We start from the raw sequence: 18,898 nt of genomic DNA on the forward strand, positions 1-18,898 counted from the left end.
CACACACACACACACACACACACACACACACACACACACACACACAGCACATAAGTTAATAAGCACTACTGTGTTTTATTTACCTAATACCTAACCAAAGTTGTGTATCAAGGGTTGTGTGTTGGCCCCTATGGTCATAAAAGGTTGGTGTTCAAGTCTAGGTTAGGCTTAAAGTCCTTCTGGATTCATCCAAAAGGCAGCAACATTCTCACTCCTGTTTATGTGTCTATCAGTGGCTCAGCACCTGAACTAAATGGTTATTTTTTATCCTTATTACTTTCATTATCCACATCTAAGTCATAGCACATCATCAGATATACATATAAGTTTTCATATCAGAAACTCAGGTCTATCAATTTTTTCAATCTTATTTGTAATATCTCAAAACTATCCATATAGTTTCTGCAAGGGCTACAAATTGTAAGGAACACACAAAATAACACATTTCTCTATGATATCTGCAACTAATAAGAGCAGTTATATTTATTTCTCACCTATTGATTTATTAATATTTCACCTTTATAATTAGCAAATTCTAGTCAAAATAAAAAGTATACAACAAAAATTGATTGCCACTACTATAAAAGTCCATATATAAAACTAATGGACTTTGTTTCTTCTTTAAGAATTTGCTTGCGTTTCCTAGCTTAATATGTAATTCAATGGTAGCACCACACAAAAAAAATGAGACTAAAAAAGTGTGTCCACTATTCAGTGATTAATAAGAAGCAACAAATTTAGGCACTGTAAATTAATAATACCATGGATCATTTTATGGCAGGTCCACTTGTAGGATGAGAACAAACAATTTGTTTAAAAAAAATTCAGTATGCATTTTCCACACTGTATTGTCTTCGAAAAGATATACTTATGGTTAAACATTTAAAAAGAATATGAAAAATAACATAATATCACAGTCTCTTTTCACAACAGAGTAACAGGTTCATTTTGTCCCTTCTTAATTGGCATAACTTTTGTTGCAGTCTACCACACATGCCCAGTTCAAATTAACGATCTGGACAAGAAGAGTTTTAGTTTGTACTGATTAGCTGTCAGAAGAAGAGACACCTAACTAAATACAATCCACACCATGTGAAGAGATGCACTGATTAGATAAAAATTTCAAAATTATTTCTAGTCAGCTTTGAGGTTAACCAGAGTTGCACAGCTACAAATGCCAAGTCATCAGAATGGACGGTATGAAGGTGGGTGCCGTACTGGCAGTGATGACTGCAGGAGTTGCACTACATGATCCCAGCCAAGAAGGCGGGCAAAATCCACTATACGTTCATCCAGTTCACGAGTTGGCTTCTCTTCAGTCAATTTTAGTAACAACTTCATTACTCTTCCATAGTGTTGGTGGACAAAAGAATGCCACATTGAAAAGTATATTACCTGAAAAAGAGACCATCTAATTAAGTTCTAAATTTTTCCATTAGTAATTAACCTGAACAAAATTATTTTATGGTGTGAAACGAGCTATCAGCGATTGTGAAAAACTGTTGGTAAGTTGTCTGATCTATCTCAAAAATGGCCAAGATTCTACTTCATCTACAAATTTACCTTAAAATACTCAAATTAAACTGTTAGCGAAACACTTACTTTACTGTCTGTTGCGTCAGTAAACTTAAGAAGGGAATGCCATGCCTCGTCCACATTATTTATAAGTTTACTCAGTTCTTCCTTACATTCCTCTTTGTTCTTGCTATCATGCTCCAAAATTCGATACAGGCGACAATAAGCAACACCTCGGCGGTACAAGCTTTCAATTAGTGCTTGCTTCTGGCGCTCCATTGCACTGAAACATTACAAAGTCAGACTCCAATGACAAAGCTCCTGCACTAACAGTTACTGCAATCTTTTTTTGTGAATACCAATACAGTTCTTGACTAAACAACAGCTCATAAATTCGACCAAACATGACTATTAGAAGAAAGTGCTTTCATTAGACAAAATATCAGATTAGGGAAAGACTTTCAGTCTTGATTTTGAGGCACACTATATGAATTTATTCAACAGAGGTTATGATTAGAAGCAGATTATTTTGAATATTGTGCTTATTTTGAAGTAACTGCACAAAATAAGAATATTACGATTAAGCTTTGTTCACTTTTAGTATAAACTAAAGGTTGCCTCCTTACACATGGCAGGAATGTGGTTAAATGCTTCATGTGATTTTCACATGACTATGAATACTATAATGCCTCTCTCTTACAGCAACAAGCCCACATAAATAGACAGTTAAACTTTCAAAATGTTATAGAAATAACACCACTGGTCAGAATGACATCAAATTGCAATGGATTATTATAAGAGAAGGGGGAAAACGTATGGCAGGCACAAAAAAATAGTGTGAAAACTGATCACTAGATGGCGCTGTATGTGTCAGAATACATAAATGAAAACACCTGTCATGCACATGAAGTTGGTATAAACATGCCGGCTACATAGCTTTTCCTCCTTTCACATCTGCGACATTCACCATGACTGTGTCAATGCAGGCTCGTGCTATGCCTGTAAAGCTGTATTACAAGAATGATGACTGTGCACACATCACTCTGCAGAAATTCTGGACACTGAAGAATTTGGAAGAAAGGTGTTGGCCTTATGACTGCCGTGGGTCTGGAGAAAATGATTCGGAAATTTGAAAAGACAGGTTCTTTTGTTGTGCAACCTGGTAGAGGGAGGAAACAAATTGATTCGACGTCAGTGGAAACAGTGGCCACAGCAATGCAGGAGGAGGCAAGTGGTGGTGTGCAAACATGTAGTGCATGGAGAATTGCCCAAACATTGGACGTATCCATCAGCACGGTGTGAAAAATCCTACAAATCATCCTTCTTTGCTATCCACTCAAAATTACCTATGTGAACTAGTTGCTTCCTGTTGACCTCCCAGCAAGAAACCTTTGCTTTAGAATTTCGTGCTTAAATGGAAGTGGACAATGATTGGCCGTGGAAGATTTTGTGGGAAGATGAATCCCACTTCCATCTGACAGGATATGTCAATACACAATTGTCAAACATGGAAAATCCACACACAAATCAACCAATGCCACTTCATCCTGAAAAGGTCACTGTGTGTTGCTGGTTTACAGCATCATTTATCTTAGGGCCATATTTTTTCGAAGAGACTGGTGCTTCCGGTCCTGTTACCTGTACCTTCACTAGTAAGTGCTATGAGTGTATTTTGCACAATCAAGTCATTCCAGCTCACAAATAGCATGGATGAGATCATTTTTATGCAAGATGGCACACCTCCGCATATTACAAATCCAGTTAAGCATCTGCTGAAGCACCATTTCCGAAATGCTAAAATTATCAGCTGCCATTTCCCTACAGCCTGGCTGGCCCGACCACCTGATCTTAATCCATGTGACTTCTGGCTGCGAGGCTATCTGAAAGATGTTGTGTTCAGTGTTCCGATTGCACACTTTGCTGCATTGAAGGCATGCACTGCGCAACACATTCTGAACGTGACCCCGGAAACACTTCGATCAATTGTGGAACTTGCTGTTTCACGATTTCTAATTGTTGCAGAAAATGGTGGACAGTGTACTTATCACATTTTGCGCGAGTCACATGGAAATTAATAATCCAATTTGATTTAGACTAATGCTTTTTATGTGGTGTTTGGCCTCAGGACAATTAAAAACTGATATTTCCCACATGCCCTCGCCGTGGTGGATAGGGGCTTATGTAACTAACAGTTTCACACCTGTACCCCCACGCACACTGAGTAGTAAAGTTTGTTTAATGTCAAACATACACCATTGTTGTATGACTCATTTGTCATTTGTAGTTGATCACTATTAAATTATAATGCTTACAGCGCCATCTATTGCTACATTTTTTAACTATTTATTTTTCTTCAGCTATACATTTTCCATCTTCTTCGATAATATTTTATTGCAATTTGACATCATTCTGACCAGTGGTGTTAAATCTACAGTGGTTTGAAAGTTTAACTTTAATTATAATCACCCTGTATTTCAACATTCTGTCTCCTACTAAAAGTGTGATGGTTTTGTACAGACTGCACGATGTAGCTTACTGAAATTTAGTCACTGAGACTGGAAAGAAGGATATGACAACTAAACATTTCAGTCATCAGAGGTCCACTACAATTTTTGAACGGATAGATGGGTGGTACCGTTGACATACTACTTCATTAAAGTCATGTGTTGCACAAAGTATTTAGGATCGATGAATGATAATCATGGCCTGCTAAATAAAATTTGATTATTTAATGCAATTTGGAAGTTGGGCAAGTGTGCCGACCACGGATTTTCTCCGTATGTGCACGTTAACCCAAAAGCAATGGATACAGTACTGCTATTGTGTGTAGCAAGGCTGGTGGTGGCTCATGTTTGGCCACACTTACTGTTCTTAATGTTTTTCCTGTGCTGTGGACCCCCAACTCTGAGTTTGCTGGCCCCCATGGAAGACCACGGCCATGCCAATGCACACGCTTGGGAGGGATGTGTGTTCACAACAGAGAGCCTGTATGCAAACTGCAATCATGACTCCTCTGTCCCAGGCTGCTGCTGTGGGATGTGGATCTCACTTCCTGGAGAAAGGGCATTATAATTCGGATGCTCAGGGAGCAGGAAACATACATTACATAATTGGACAGCAGTTGTTAGTGCCCGGTGTGTAGTGGTGCGATCCAGCCTCCACGAGTAGGCTGTTTGCAGGGCTGACACGAAAGGCACCTGTCACAAGTCAGACCCCACAATGGTGCATCGGATGCAGCATTTGCAATGCTGAAGATGATGCTGTGCCATAATACCAGACTCCCATAACCGAGATGGAACAGGATCAGAGGTTTGTAAAACCATGAAAGTGTGGAGCAGTATGTGCTCCAGCTGGGGTTACAGAGGCAGTGAAGAGTATTAAGGTGCAACCAGCATGTTCGTGTAAGTTGGCAAAGATGGGGAAGCCATGTCAACCAGGCATCAAAGACCAGCCCCAAAAAGCGATAAGACTCCACCATATTGAGCAGTTGGTCGTCAAGGTAGAGTTCTGGGTGTGGATGGATCGAATGACAGCGACAGAAGAACATGATGCATGAAAACCACCAGCTACACAAAAATCATTAGCATACAGAATAGACGACACTGTAGACCACATAGCTTCAGCTAGACGATTCATAACTACCAGAAAAAAGGGGGCACCCTCAATACAGAGCTCTGCAGGATCCCATTCCCTTGTGTATGTGGAGTACTATGGGAAGCAACAACTTGGATAGGGAAGTATGGTGTGACAAGAAATTCTGGACAATAATTGGGAGCAGGCCCTGGCACGCCATTCATGTAGGGTAATGAGGATGAGGTGACCTTTTGCAAATCGAAGAAGATAGCAATAAGGTGTTGACTGCAGGAGAAAGCTAGCAGACCCCATGCAGACTAAATTTTCAGCAGTAGAAATCCACATCATCCTACGGCACAAATCAAGTAATATGCAACCTATATGGTAGCTGAACCATACGAGATTCCAATCCTGACTCTCCACTTGGGTCTGTACTAAAGTACCATAGTCAGTTTTGCTGCAGATGCTACAGGTGGTGAGCTCCACCTTCATCTCACAAGCAAGACTAATGGTCTTTACTGCTTCAGCTAGCTGCCTGGAACCAGAGTGAATCTCTTCCTGTCTAAAGCGACATGCATCATTAGTACTGACGTGAGCCACCACCTGCTGCTGGCTTCACTCTATGGTCTTCATAGCACCCAGAGCAGCCTTTCCACATCTGGACTGTCCAAAAATTATAAACCAAGTGCGCTCATATCATATTTTCAAAAGTGGCTTGATTAGAAGCTCCATGTAATGTAACCACTATGTAAATGGAACTGATTTTATAACAGCTGTTGTAAATAATATAATGAAACTTGAAGGGAAATATGATGGAGCTTGAATTTTGCACAACAGAAAGTCTTGCACTCGCATTGAAAGTGTCAGTGCAGTCACATTTTTAATCATATACAATTCTCATAATTTCCTGACAGTTTCAGAGCCTGTGACAATATCTTACAATATTAGCCGATAACATTTGTCACCAATACTCTGTTTCTGTGAGCCCAACTTGAGTCCGGACTCAAGATGTCATTGTCACCTTTACGCCTTGTCAGTTCCAAACAAATGTAGGTAGTTTTCCATTCCAGAACAGGTCCGCAATGACTAAGTGATGATTAACAAAACTTAGCGCCTGTCTGTAATTCGAACTCAGATTTCCTGTTTTTCACAAACGTTCGCCCTAACCATTACACTATCTGATAACACCACCAGAAGTTCATGTCTGAACATTACTTCACCAATGTCATTATATTCTCATTGCATTTATCCACTCCAAGTCACTAAGTTCAATTCAGTTATATAGTAGAAAGACACTTCCACATGGGAAAAATATATTAAAAACAAAGATTCCAAGACTTACCAAGCGGGAAAGCGCCGGTAGACAGGCACAATAAAATAACACACAAACACACACACAAAATTTTTAGCTTTCGCAACCAACAGTTGCTTCTTCAGGAAAGAGGGAAGGAGAGGGAAAGACGAAAGGATTTGGGTTTTAAGGGAGAGGGGAAGTAGTCATTCCAATCCCGGGAGCAGAAAGACTTACCTTAGGGGGAAAAAAGGATAGACACACACACACACACACACACACACACACACACACACACACACACACACACACAATACAGACACAAGCAGACATATTTAAAGGCAAAGAGTTTGGGCAGAGATGACAGTCGAGGCGGAAGTGCAGAGGCAAAGATGATGTTGAATGACAGGTGAGGTATGAGTGGTGGCAACTTGAAATTAGCGGATATTGAGGCCTGGTGGATAACGAGAAGAGAGTATATACTGAAGGGCAAGTTCCCATCTCCGGAGTTCGGATAGGTTGGTGTTGGTGGGAAGTATCCAGATAACCTGGATGGTGTAACACTGTGCCAAGATGTGCTGGCCGTGCACTAAGGCATGTTTAGCCACAGGGTGATCCTCATTACCAACAAACACTGTCTGCCTGTGTCCATTCATGCGAATGGACAGTTTGTTGTTGGTCATTCCCACATAGAAAGCAACAAAATGTCCATTCACATGAATGGACACAGGCAGACAGTGTTTGTTGGTAATGAGGATCACCCTGTGGCTAAACATGCCTTAGTGCACGGCCAGCACATCTTGGCACAGTGTTACACCGTCCGGGTTATCTGGATACTTCCCACCAACACCAACCTATCCGAACTCCGGAGATGGGAACTTGCCCTTCAATATATACTCTCTTCTCGTTATCCACCAGGCCTCAATCTCCGCTATTTTCAAGTTGCCACCACTCATACCTCACCTGTCATTCAACATCATCTTTGCCTCTGCATTTCCACCTCAACTGACATCTCTGCCCAAACTCTTCGCCTTTAAATATGTCTGCTTGTGTGTATATATATATATATATATATATATATATATATATATATATATATATATATATATATATATATATATATATGTGTGTGTGTGTGTGTGTGTATATTTTATTGTGCCTATCTACCGGCGCTTTCCCGCTTGGTAAGTCTTGGAATTTTTGTTTTTAATATATTTTTCCCATGTGGAAGTTTAACACACACGAAACGGCATGCTTACTCTCAAAACAATGAGCCCTAGAAAGTGTACATATGAAATTTATTTTCAACTTCTTCAGTGCACCACGCGCTGTTTAAAACACAAATTTTGGTTTGACTTCTTAATTTTCTTCAGCGTATTGATATTTAGACCTACTTCCTACCCTTCTGTTTATACCAACAAAAGATTCTAGAAGCCATAGGCCATACTTTAGCTGATGTGGCCTCAGTGGTTTCCAACTAGATTCTCCTCTGCAGTCTCAATCATAATAGTACTTCTAGTTACTACTTACTCAGAAACTTGTGCATGAGCCACAAACTTATAAAAAATTTCTTACTGTAAGAAAATGGAAGTAATGATGTATGTATCTGATTCTAGTGGTCCTGTATAATATTGAAATGGTATGTTACCAACTATGGCCAATCAGAATTTCATTTTGCATATCAATGATAGTGAAGACCATTATCAGAATTGTACTTACGTTTTAACTTTTGCTGCATCTGGACGGTTATCATTCTTTGCGCCAAAGTAAGCAAGCAATTGAATGTCATCAATTTTACTAATGATGATATCAGATATCTCAAGAACCTTATGTGCTAATCTGGAAACTTCCTCTGTTTGTTCTATGGATTCCAGACTGGGCAGCTGTTTTTTGTTTTCTGCTGGGTCCAGTGCTTGGAGCATTGCTGTGTACACAGGTAGATGATCTGGGTATGACGATTTCAATTCTTCATACAAGCTGTTTGCTTTGTCTCCAGGGTCTGCACAGGAAAGTAATAACTGCTACAGAAAATTGGATTATTTTCAACAAAAAATTCTATCTTTTCAACTGATCTTGCAATAATGCCAACTAGAAGCAAATACAAGAAATCTTTATGCCCACCAGTCGATCAGATAATCAGTAAAATTAAATGTAAAAACAATGTACATGTAAGCCAATAATGTTGTACTTCAGCTGTACAAAAAACTAATGTGAACTATTCACTTTGCACAGTCACTTTCTCTGCTCTTAACTTATATTGGTTATTGTGATAATTAGATGAACTAAAAGAAAACATTGTACCTCTCCAGAGACTGAGTAGACCCAGAAGGTGGGCACTGTAACTGCAGCCAAAACACTGGTTTCATCAGTGACAGCTATTTACAATACAATGAGATACCATATCCAGAAAACTTTTATGTAACTTGTGATGAAGCAAGCTGGGATATTTTTACTTCCCCTCTTGTTTTGCCTTCTGCCTCCTTCATGTGTTTTTTTTACTTTTAACTAATTACCATTACCATACATGAGTATAACCTGCATTTTCATAAAAGAGAAATGTTGGCCCTCAGTTTTGTGCTTAGTTTTAGGTATGTAACCGATTTTCTAATCTGTTTTGACTATGCCTAGTTACTATCTTTTGTTACAGGGTGAAATCTGTTATAGGGTGAAATCAGTAATTGATTCGTAACTTAAATTCTACTGTTGACATATAAACAAATATAAATTCTGTACTAATGATAAACATTTGGAGGAACAACTAATAGGGAAACATTCCACATGGGAAAAATATATCTAAAAACAAAGCTGATGTGACTTACCAAACAAAAGCACTGGCAGGTCAATAGATACACAAACATACACACAAAATTCAAGCTTTCGCAACCAACGGTTGCTTCTTCAGGAAAGAGGGAAGGAGAGGGAAAGACGAAAGGATGTGGGTTTTAAGGGAGAGGGTAAGGAGTCATTCCAATCCCGGGCGCGGAAAGACTTACCTTAGGGGCAAAAAAAGGCGCGCACACATGCACACGCGCGCGCACACACACACACACACACACACACACACACACACACACACACACACACACACACACACACACACACAGTTCATCTCCCGCATCGGCGGCCCAAGTCATGGCTTACAATTGCGTTTATCCTGTGGTTGGGAAAAGGAGATGATAATTCGGATGCGCAGGAGAACTACAAATATGTGCAATGTAACTGGACAGCATTTGTGCCACCTAACCTTCAATGGAGGGACTCTGGCCTCCACCAGGACACTGGTCACCGGACTCATTCTAAAAGCTCCCATCACTAGGTGAACGCCACCTTGGTGCACTGGGTCGAGTAAACGCAATGCTGAGAGTGCCGCCAAACCATAAACCACACTCCCATAGTCAAGGCAGGATTGAACAAGGGCTCTGAGGAGCTGCAGCAGCATAGAGCGATCTGCACCCCAGCTGGTAGTGCTCATGCAGTGGAGGGCATTGAGGTGCTGCCAGCACTTCCACTTAAGCTGACAAAGGTGAGATAGCCAAGTCAATCCGGTGTCAAAAACCAGTCCTAAGAATCGATATGCCTCCACTACAGTGAGTGAATCATCGCTAAGGTAAAGTTCTGATTCTGGATGAGCGGTGGGGCGCTCACAGAAATGCACGACACATGACTTTGTGGCTGAAAACTGGAAGCCATGGGCTAGAGCCCTTGTGAATGGCTCCCTGTATGCGCTGTTTAGCAACACCAGTACTGGAGGAGCAGTACAAAACGCAGAAGTCATCCACATACAGGGAAAGTGAGACCAACAGCCCTACAGCTCCTGCTAGACCATTAATAGCCACTAAAAACAGAGAGACAACCAATACGGAGCCCTGAGGAACACCATTCTCCTGAATGCAAAGGGGGAACTATGGGAGGAACCAACGATCCTTAATTGCCTCAGCAACTTCCAGCGACCATCAAGGGACTGTCTTTCGCCGGGGGTACCCTAAAGAACAAGGGATCGCATTTTTCGCTGCACAAATGATCGTTGTAGTTACCTGCTCAACGACAACATCGATGGCACCATGTGGAGGAGATTCAGCGGCAACAGCAGAGGTGAAGGCTTCTCTGTCTGCCTTGTTTAAAGCCCATCTGGTTAGGCGCCCATGGGCATGATGCCGGGGAGTGTCAGGAAGATGGGGAAGTAGTCACTATCACACAGGTCATCAGGTGCTCCCCAGTGGATAGATGGGAGAGGGTCAGGACTGCAAACCGAGAGATCAATGGCTGAATGTGTGCCATGTGCCGCACTGAAATGTCTGGGGGCACCTGTATTTAACAGGCAGAGGTTGAACTGAGACAGTAAATTTTTGAACTCCCTACCTCAGCCAGTATGCATGGTGCCACCCCACAAGGGGTTATGCGCATTACAATCTCCCAAAAGTGGCAAAGGTTTAGAGACTTCATCAGTCAGTGCAGCCAATACATCAGGGGCACTGCATCATCTGGAGGAAGATATATGTTGCAGACAATTATTTCCTGCGATGTCCTTATTCTGACAGCCACAGCTTCAAGAGGGATTTGAAGTGGCACAGTTTCACTACAGACTGAATTTAGGACATAAACGCAAACTTCACCTGACACTTTATTACAGTCGCTACGGTTCCCATAATATATATCCCTTATAGCTATGGAGGGCACAAATCTGCATAGCTGGGAATCAAGTTTCCTGAAGGGCAATGCAGAAAGCAGGCGTAAAGGTTAACAGTTGCCATATCTCAGCCAGTTGATGGAAAAAATTGCTGCAATTCCACTGGAGGATTGTGTGTTCATGAGACTGGGAAGGCATGAAACACTCAATGAGGTAATCTATGCCTCAGGGTCCCCTGCTGCCACCCGAAGAGTACCTGTGCAAATGACATCCATTATGTCTAGGGCCCAGTGAAGTCTAGGCCCTCAGTGGACACCAGAATCTCCACCTCATCCTCAGACACAGAGCTTTTAGGCATTGGTGGTGTGGGTGCCACCACAGTGCCTTGGTTCTTGGGGGTCTTTTTCTCTTGCTGCTCCTTAGGTTTGTCCAGCTTGGAGGGCTTCACTGATTCAGTCTCAGGGACTGAGGAGGACCGTGAAGCCCTACAACCAGCTACCTATGGTTGCTTCAATCACTGGTACGAACCTGGGAAAGGAGAGCCCCAAGGGATCCCTTCCTGGCGAGAGGAGCCGAAGGACACTTACACTTCTCCGGCTAAGTGGTGACTGACGTCCCTGATGGCAGGGGGGAGGTGGGGGGGGGGGGTTGTTCCTCCTGAAGTAGGTTGTGCAGGAGCAACAGGGAGGGAAGGGCCCCCACAATCAATGGAGCAGGTGGAGTCTGACGGCCAACAGTACGCGGTGGAACGGAAGATGGTAGAACCATTGTCGTGGCGGTGGCGCAGGTTGACATCATATGCACAGGATGTAGCCTCTCATATTTTCTCTCAGCCTGAGTGTAGGCCAGTTGATCCTGGGTCTTTTATTCCATTATTCTTCTTTCTTTTTTTCTGGAGAATCCTGCAGTCTGGCGAGCAAGGCGAATAGCGCTCTTCGCAGTTGAGATGGTAGGTGAGGCACAAGGCGTATTGGGATGTGATGGATGTCCAGAATCCTGATGTGTGATGCTGGAAGTACAGTGGGAAGACATATGGCTGAACATCCAGCACAAGCACCACATTGGGGGAGGGATATATGGCTTTACGTCACAGCAGTAGATCATCAACTTGAGCTACAAGGGTAATGTGTCACCCTCGGAGGCCAAGTTGAAGGCACCAGTGGCAACCTGTTTATTCCTCGGACCCCGGAAGATGCACTGGATGAAATGGACACTTCACTGCTCTAAATTGGTGCGCAGCTCATCGTCACACTGCAAAAGAAGGTCCCTGTGAAATATGATACCCTGGACCATATTTAAGCTCTTATGGGATTATTGGAAACAGAAACATCCCCCAGCTTGTCACAGGCGAGTAATACCTGTGACTGGGCAGAGGATGCTGTTTTGATCAAGACTGACCCTGACCGAATTTTGGACAAGCTCTCTACCACCCCAAACTTTTACTCTAAATGCTCCACAAAAAACTGAGGTTTCATTGACGAGAAAGATTCCCCATCAACTCTCATACATACAAGGTACCGAGGTGAATAAGTGTTGCTGTCATCCTTAGACTGGTGTTCCTCCCATGGTGTGGCCGAGGGGAAGGGATGACTTACTACACTTCATGGCATGTCATCCGCCATACCACCCACTTCAACCAGGAGACCTCCTCACAGATGCTACCCAGCTGCAGCAAAGGCCACCTGGCAGGATGGCCACTGCCAGGAGTCCCGATGCCCCAGGGTGAAGGGCATCTACTCCTTGGGGAGTTAATGGCACAGGCATCAGTAGAGTGATCTCTGTGTGGCCAGGCGGCTACAATCAACAGGGTACATGGCAGCCCCACCACAATGGACTGGCTACCATGCTGGATATTAGGCACAAACGAGCTAAGAAGTCCACTATTGTTGACAGCGCAGAAAGCGATACTGCATAGAGGATGGAGGAACACACACCCAGGAGGATGACCTTGCCCAACAGCTGGAGAATGAGCAGAAGTGCAGATCCACATCAATGAAGGATGTGAGAGGTCTCAGCACATGATGGACAGTATGCACCATGTAAGACGCTCTTCGGGAAAATTTTGAAAAATGGAGGTTAAACCCTACAGGGGACCATCACAAAGGCCAAAACGTATGAGACTCGTTTTAGTTGCCTCTTACGACAGGCAGGAATATCCTGGGCCTATTGTAATGCCTGGACCCGCATGGCGGGGCGGGATGTGTGTGTGTGTGTGTGTGTGTGTGTGTGTGTGTGTGTGGCGGGGGGGGAGGGGGGGGGGGGATTCGCGATTCTACAGGATTAGTTTCTATGCCCAAATCCAAATTATATTTTTCTAATAACAGAATGCTGTGTTTGTTGCATAAACTAATGCTCTGTTCTCTGGTTGAGAGCATAATTTATTCTGATAACCCTCAATCAGTAATTTATAATCGTTATGTTGAAAGCAACCTCATAAACACATAATTACTGGACCTCATTTCATTGAAACAGACTTAACAATGATAGACATTTTCAAACTTGTATAGTGTAATGCTGGTGAAGCAGTATTTCTCAATTTCCAAAAGAGCATTTGACTCAGTAACACATCTATGCTTATTATCAAAAGCAAGATCATATGGTGTATGAAGCGATGTTTGTGACTGCACTGAACATTATTTGGTAGGATGGACGCAGCTTGTTACTTTCGATGCAGAGTCTTTGACAGACGTAGAAGTAACTTTTTGTTTACTCCATGGAAGTGTGTTCAGACTCTTGTTTTTTTTTGTTTTTTGTTTTTTTGTTTTTTTTTTTTTTTTGCACATTAATGACGGTGTGGACAATATTAATAGTAACTTTAGACTTTTCAAAGATGATGATGTTATCTATAATGAAATACTGTCTCTCAAAAGCTGCACAAATATTCACTCAGATCTTAATAATATGTCCAAGTGCTGTACAGATTGGCAACTTGCTTTAAATGTGAAAAAAAAGTAAAATTGGTCATTTAAAAACATAGTCCTCTATGACTATATTACCAGTTTGGAATCTGTCTATTCATACAAATACATGGGTGCAACGGTTTTTAGGGGTATGAAATGGAACACTCACATAGTTGTATGTGAAATATTAGATAAACATAATCTATCTACAAAGGAGACTGCTTAAAAATCATTCGTACAAGACGTCCGACAATACTGCTGAAGTGTGTGGAAACTGTACCACGTAAGACTAAGAAGGGATACTGAACAGATACAGAGGACAGGCAGGAATGGTCACAGGTTTGTTTGACCCATGGGCATGTGTCACAGAGATGCTGAAGAAACTGTACTACAGACTCTTTAAGACAGATGAACTGTTCGGAGAAGGCCTGCTTACAAATTTTGGAAAACCAATTTTACTTGATGACTGTAGGAATATAGAAAATCCTATTATGTGTTGTTCCTGTAGGGATTGTGAGGACAAGATCAGATTAATTACAGTGCTCACACAGCTATTTAAGCGGATATTCTTCTAATGCCCCATATATGACTGGAATGAGAAGAAGTCCTAATAACTTGTACATGCACTTCATTGTGATTTGAAGAGTACATCGAACATGCATCTGCAATCAAAGAATCTTTCTTCTATGGCCATGTTGTTACAGCAACTGCATATGTATAGAACATAAATTTCAGGGAACTTTTAAAAGAAACAATGAATTGTTACCCATTCCAAAGGATATTTTGAACTTCGGAGTATGATGTGTTCACTGCTGGAGGTAAACTACAATTTAAAATAAAATCAAAACCTTTCTCTGTAAAATTACATGACAAATGCAGTATTCTATTCATGAAATGCCTAAATTTCAGAGCTGTTTGATGACAGCATATTATCGCAAAACTAATCCTAAATTTCATGACAAACTGTTGGCTGTGAGTGCTATGTTTTTAATTTATCTAATCAGAAGTGAAGACATCCATTTTGTAATGCAATTACATGACCAGATTTGCTGATACTTTCGGAAGGAAATAAACATCTGATTCTTAAAAATCCTCTAGTGTAAATCAGAAAAACAAATGAGAATATGTAGATTATGAGCTGGAAGCAAAGATATGAAAATGAGACATATGCTTTGATTGTATTTTGAATTAACCATTAAGCTCAATGATATTTCTAAATTCATAGGATAAGCAAACTAAACTTTGCCTAAACGAAAAGTACATGAGTAATTATTCAGGATTTCAGATACTGTTAGTGCATATATCACGTTAACAAGCTCATCAAACAATCACGTAGCTTATTTTACACAGAACTGATCACAGCAATGTACATACCTAGCTTGGCCAGCCAAGCAGTTTTGACATCCCTCACAGCTTCTTCAAATTCTTCTTCTTTGGTCTTTTCCTTTGGTTCTGTTGTTTTGTTGCTCTTCTTTGGAGCTTCGTTCAGAACATACTTAAATGGATATGAATCCTGAAAAAATTAAGTAAATGTGATAAGATCAGCTGTCAATATGAATACAAATTAAAAGTGACACAGCCAGTAGGCAATCTCTGAAGGGCATCATCTGATATTTCTTACGAAGGAAACTCCCCATCACATTCCCCTCAGATTTAGTAGTAAGATGGTCTAGTGGATAGCCCATCAAAACTAATAAAAACACCACCACCAGAAACAGTGGACAGCCCAAGTTTAACAAGTCCAATACTGAGCAAAGATGAACAGCTGCACCACTGTGGTTAAGTGGTCATGTGTAGCAGATGAGCTGTGTTCGATACGCCGTTGTCCCATTTATTTATTTATTTCACAACATTTTTAACGGTCCATCACGTAACTGGAATGTTTGTTCTTCATCACATAACTGGGATGTTCTTTTCTGTAGTCTTAGCAGTTCTCATACTATACACTGGTTATACAGTTTGAGTCATGTGGTAAGAACATGTTACCGTCACAAGTAAATGTGACAAATAGTGAGAGCAGGCAAGATATCATGTAGATATCTCACAGAAATGGAAAAAACAAATTAATGGATGTGAACTATGTTACAATGAAGGAATTCAAAGAGTCAAAACTTCTAAAATGGAATGCAACTTCAAAAGTTTTAAAAACATGTTTTGACAGAGCACGGAGAAACTGCGTGATTGTGAAACTGTTGCATGCATTCATCCATTGCAGCATATGTGACAAACTATTATGTTTTCATCATTTTCTTGGGAGTGATCACATTCACATTCATACGGACATCCAAATTGGGCAAGGAGGCATATCTCACTCACTCTCCACGCGTGTGAATTAGATGCAGTGGTAAGAAATACCAATCATATGAAAGGTACTGTGACTAATGCCATGTACGACACACCAGATGTGTTTTTTGGTGGAGAATAAAGCTGACTCGTTGCCTTATCATCAAACATTTAATAGTTGTGCAGAATTGAAAAAAAAAAAAGGGGCAAAAGACAGGTCTGAACATGGCTTGCCCGTTTGGCAATTCAACACCGTGACCACTTGACCACAATGCCGCTGCTCCTCCGGGCTGCTCTATATTCCACTTTCTGTCCTTGAACTGTTCAATGTTTCTATTTTGCTTTTTTCCCTACAGTTAATTATATCTTCTTCCTGTTTTCATGCTAGATCTGTGTACAGTTTTTGACGAGCTGTCCACCGAGCCCTCTCAGCACCAAATCTGAAGGAGGGCAATAAGGAGTTTCCCTTGTTTGAAAAGCCCTGAGAACACTTTATTGTTATTAAGAGGTGGTGAGTGGAATAAGAAAATGCTTAGAATCTTTGAAAAACTAAAGAAAAGCAAAGGAGGAGGAGAGTAGGAATCCTATGAGAGGGGTTAGGAACATCCAACAAGAAGAGACGAGAGAGGAAGAAGACAGCTGCACTGCCGGACAACTAGCAACACCTATCGAATAAATACAGGAAACAGCACATAGCCAGAGGCAGATGGAAGAGACACGTACAGGATCTGAGAAGAGCTTCAACTTAGACAACAGAGTGGGTTGCTTCCTGGGGGAAGAAGAAGAAGGAAGAAGAAGAAGAAGAAGACAAAAATAAGACGGAAATGGGAGAACTGAAGTATAAAGTGGAGAACATAACTGAATTCCTAAAAAACCAACTAGGGATATTAATACAGGAGCAAATAAAGAAAACTCTAGAAAAGGAAAGTCATCTAGAACCAGAGAAAACCAAAACTGATGGAAACAACATACAAACTAAATACAACAACAAAGTTAAACCAGGGAGAACGACAATATATAGAAATCCTCTGCTCCAGCAACAAAATCAGCTACAAGTCCAAATCAATGCACATGAGCAACATAATAAAACTCGAAGTCAGGTTAATGAACTAGAGGAACCAACTTCGAGTACTGTGGTAGGGAGGAGCTGGTACAGTAGAAACCAGAATAAAAATAAAACCATATTGGGTACAAAAAAAAAAAAATACAAAGAAATGCAAGCAGCAGAAACAACAATGTGGCTATATATCGGTAACTTAAAGAGAACCACTACAACTGATACAGTAGCGAAATACCTTAACAAGAATGGAATACTGGGACAACAAGAATGTGAAGAACTGTGCACACTGGATGACAAAAAAGCTTTCAAAGTAGGCATTTACAAATCACACAAAAACCAGAATTCTGGCCTGAAAACATAAAAGTACATCGATTTAATTTCCCAAGACGATCACTGGAAGAGGGAGCAAAGCTCAACTAAACTAAGAAGAAAACCAGAAGAGCAAGAAATAAAAGCCGTCTTGTGGAATACAGAGGGAATAAAGGTGCTCTTAACCTAACACCAACAGACATTCTGCAAAACTCTGATCTTGCAATTCTCACAGAAATCTTCCTGATAGACAACTGGCAACAAAGATTTCTACAATTATCACCTAATGGCAAAGAAGGGAGAAAGAGTACGACCCACGGGAGGAATATCTATCTTACTGAAATCCTGGATGACACTCACCAAAAAAATGATTAAGCAAAAAAATAGTATGCTAGTAGAAGCATCAGACGTACATATAATTGCAGCCTATTTTAAACCGCACACAAATTCTGTAGAAAAATAGTCACACTCATCAAACAATGAGACAGTAAAACCACCTTTATTGCAGGCGATCTCAACTGCAGAATATACACGGAAAACTATAAAACAAGACTAGTCATTGAAACCCTAGAAGAAGATGGTTTCACCCTACTGAACAATAGACAGAGAGATATATATATATATATATATGTCACAATTGGAAAAGCACCATTGATATCGCATTAACAAGAGGACAAATAAAAGGAAGTATTCAACCAATATGGCATGACTCCATCACTCCTATACGAAAGCACAGCCCAGTGAAGATAAAAATAAATAACATCACGTCACCACCAGCAAGAAAGACACACCAAATCACACAAAGAAAAATTAACAAACCAGCGAGAACAAATAACACAAATAGAAACTTTAATAGAGGAAGGAGACCTTGAAAAAGCAACAGACAAAATAGAAGACCTCCTAAAAAATTCAGTGATACAAACAAATCTAAAAACAAGGAAGGCAAAAAGATGGTTTGATAGTGAATGCTACAGCAAAAGGAACACTGCTCTAAGAATGCTCCGCAGATTAAGAAACCAGCACAACAAGGAAACATACAAACTGTATGCAGAAGAGAGGAGAAGCTGGGAAAAAAACCTAATAGAAGAGAAGAAAAAAGAATACATAGAAAGAGAGGCAAAAAGAGAAGTGGATGAAGCAGAGGAAGCCCCATACACAGCAGAAAGAGCAAGGAAACTGGCTCATACACCAAATATAGACACGAAGGAATGGGAAGACCACTTCAGTAAGATACTGAACAAACGAGGAATCAAAACACCCCCAAAGAAAGAGAAACAACACCAAACAAAGGAAAAGACAATGTATGGGAAACTCTAAATGAAGAAGATGTAAAAGAAGTA

The 18,898-nt window shown here is 40.9% G+C and overlaps 1 protein-coding gene across 1 annotated transcript in view; it reads right to left on the reverse strand.

Moving 5' to 3' along the window:
• Positions 1–444: 444 nt before the first annotated feature.
• LOC126355027 (tripeptidyl-peptidase 2) overlaps positions 445–18,898 on the reverse strand; it is a 283,245-nt gene continuing 264,791 nt past the window's right edge. The window contains exons 20-23 of the mRNA XM_050005173.1: positions 15,281–15,419; positions 8,099–8,378; positions 1,603–1,798; positions 445–1,395 (exon numbers count right to left, since the gene is read on the reverse strand). Coding sequence (XP_049861130.1) covers positions 1,186–1,395; positions 1,603–1,798; positions 8,099–8,378; positions 15,281–15,419 — 825 coding nt within the window. The 3' untranslated portion in view covers positions 445–1,185. The remainder of the gene's footprint in view (positions 1,396–1,602; positions 1,799–8,098; positions 8,379–15,280; positions 15,420–18,898) is intronic.

This window comes from Schistocerca gregaria, chromosome 3, assembly GCF_023897955.1.
Source record: "Schistocerca gregaria isolate iqSchGreg1 chromosome 3, iqSchGreg1.2, whole genome shotgun sequence".
NCBI classification, from domain to species: Eukaryota; Metazoa; Arthropoda; class Insecta; order Orthoptera; family Acrididae; genus Schistocerca; species Schistocerca gregaria.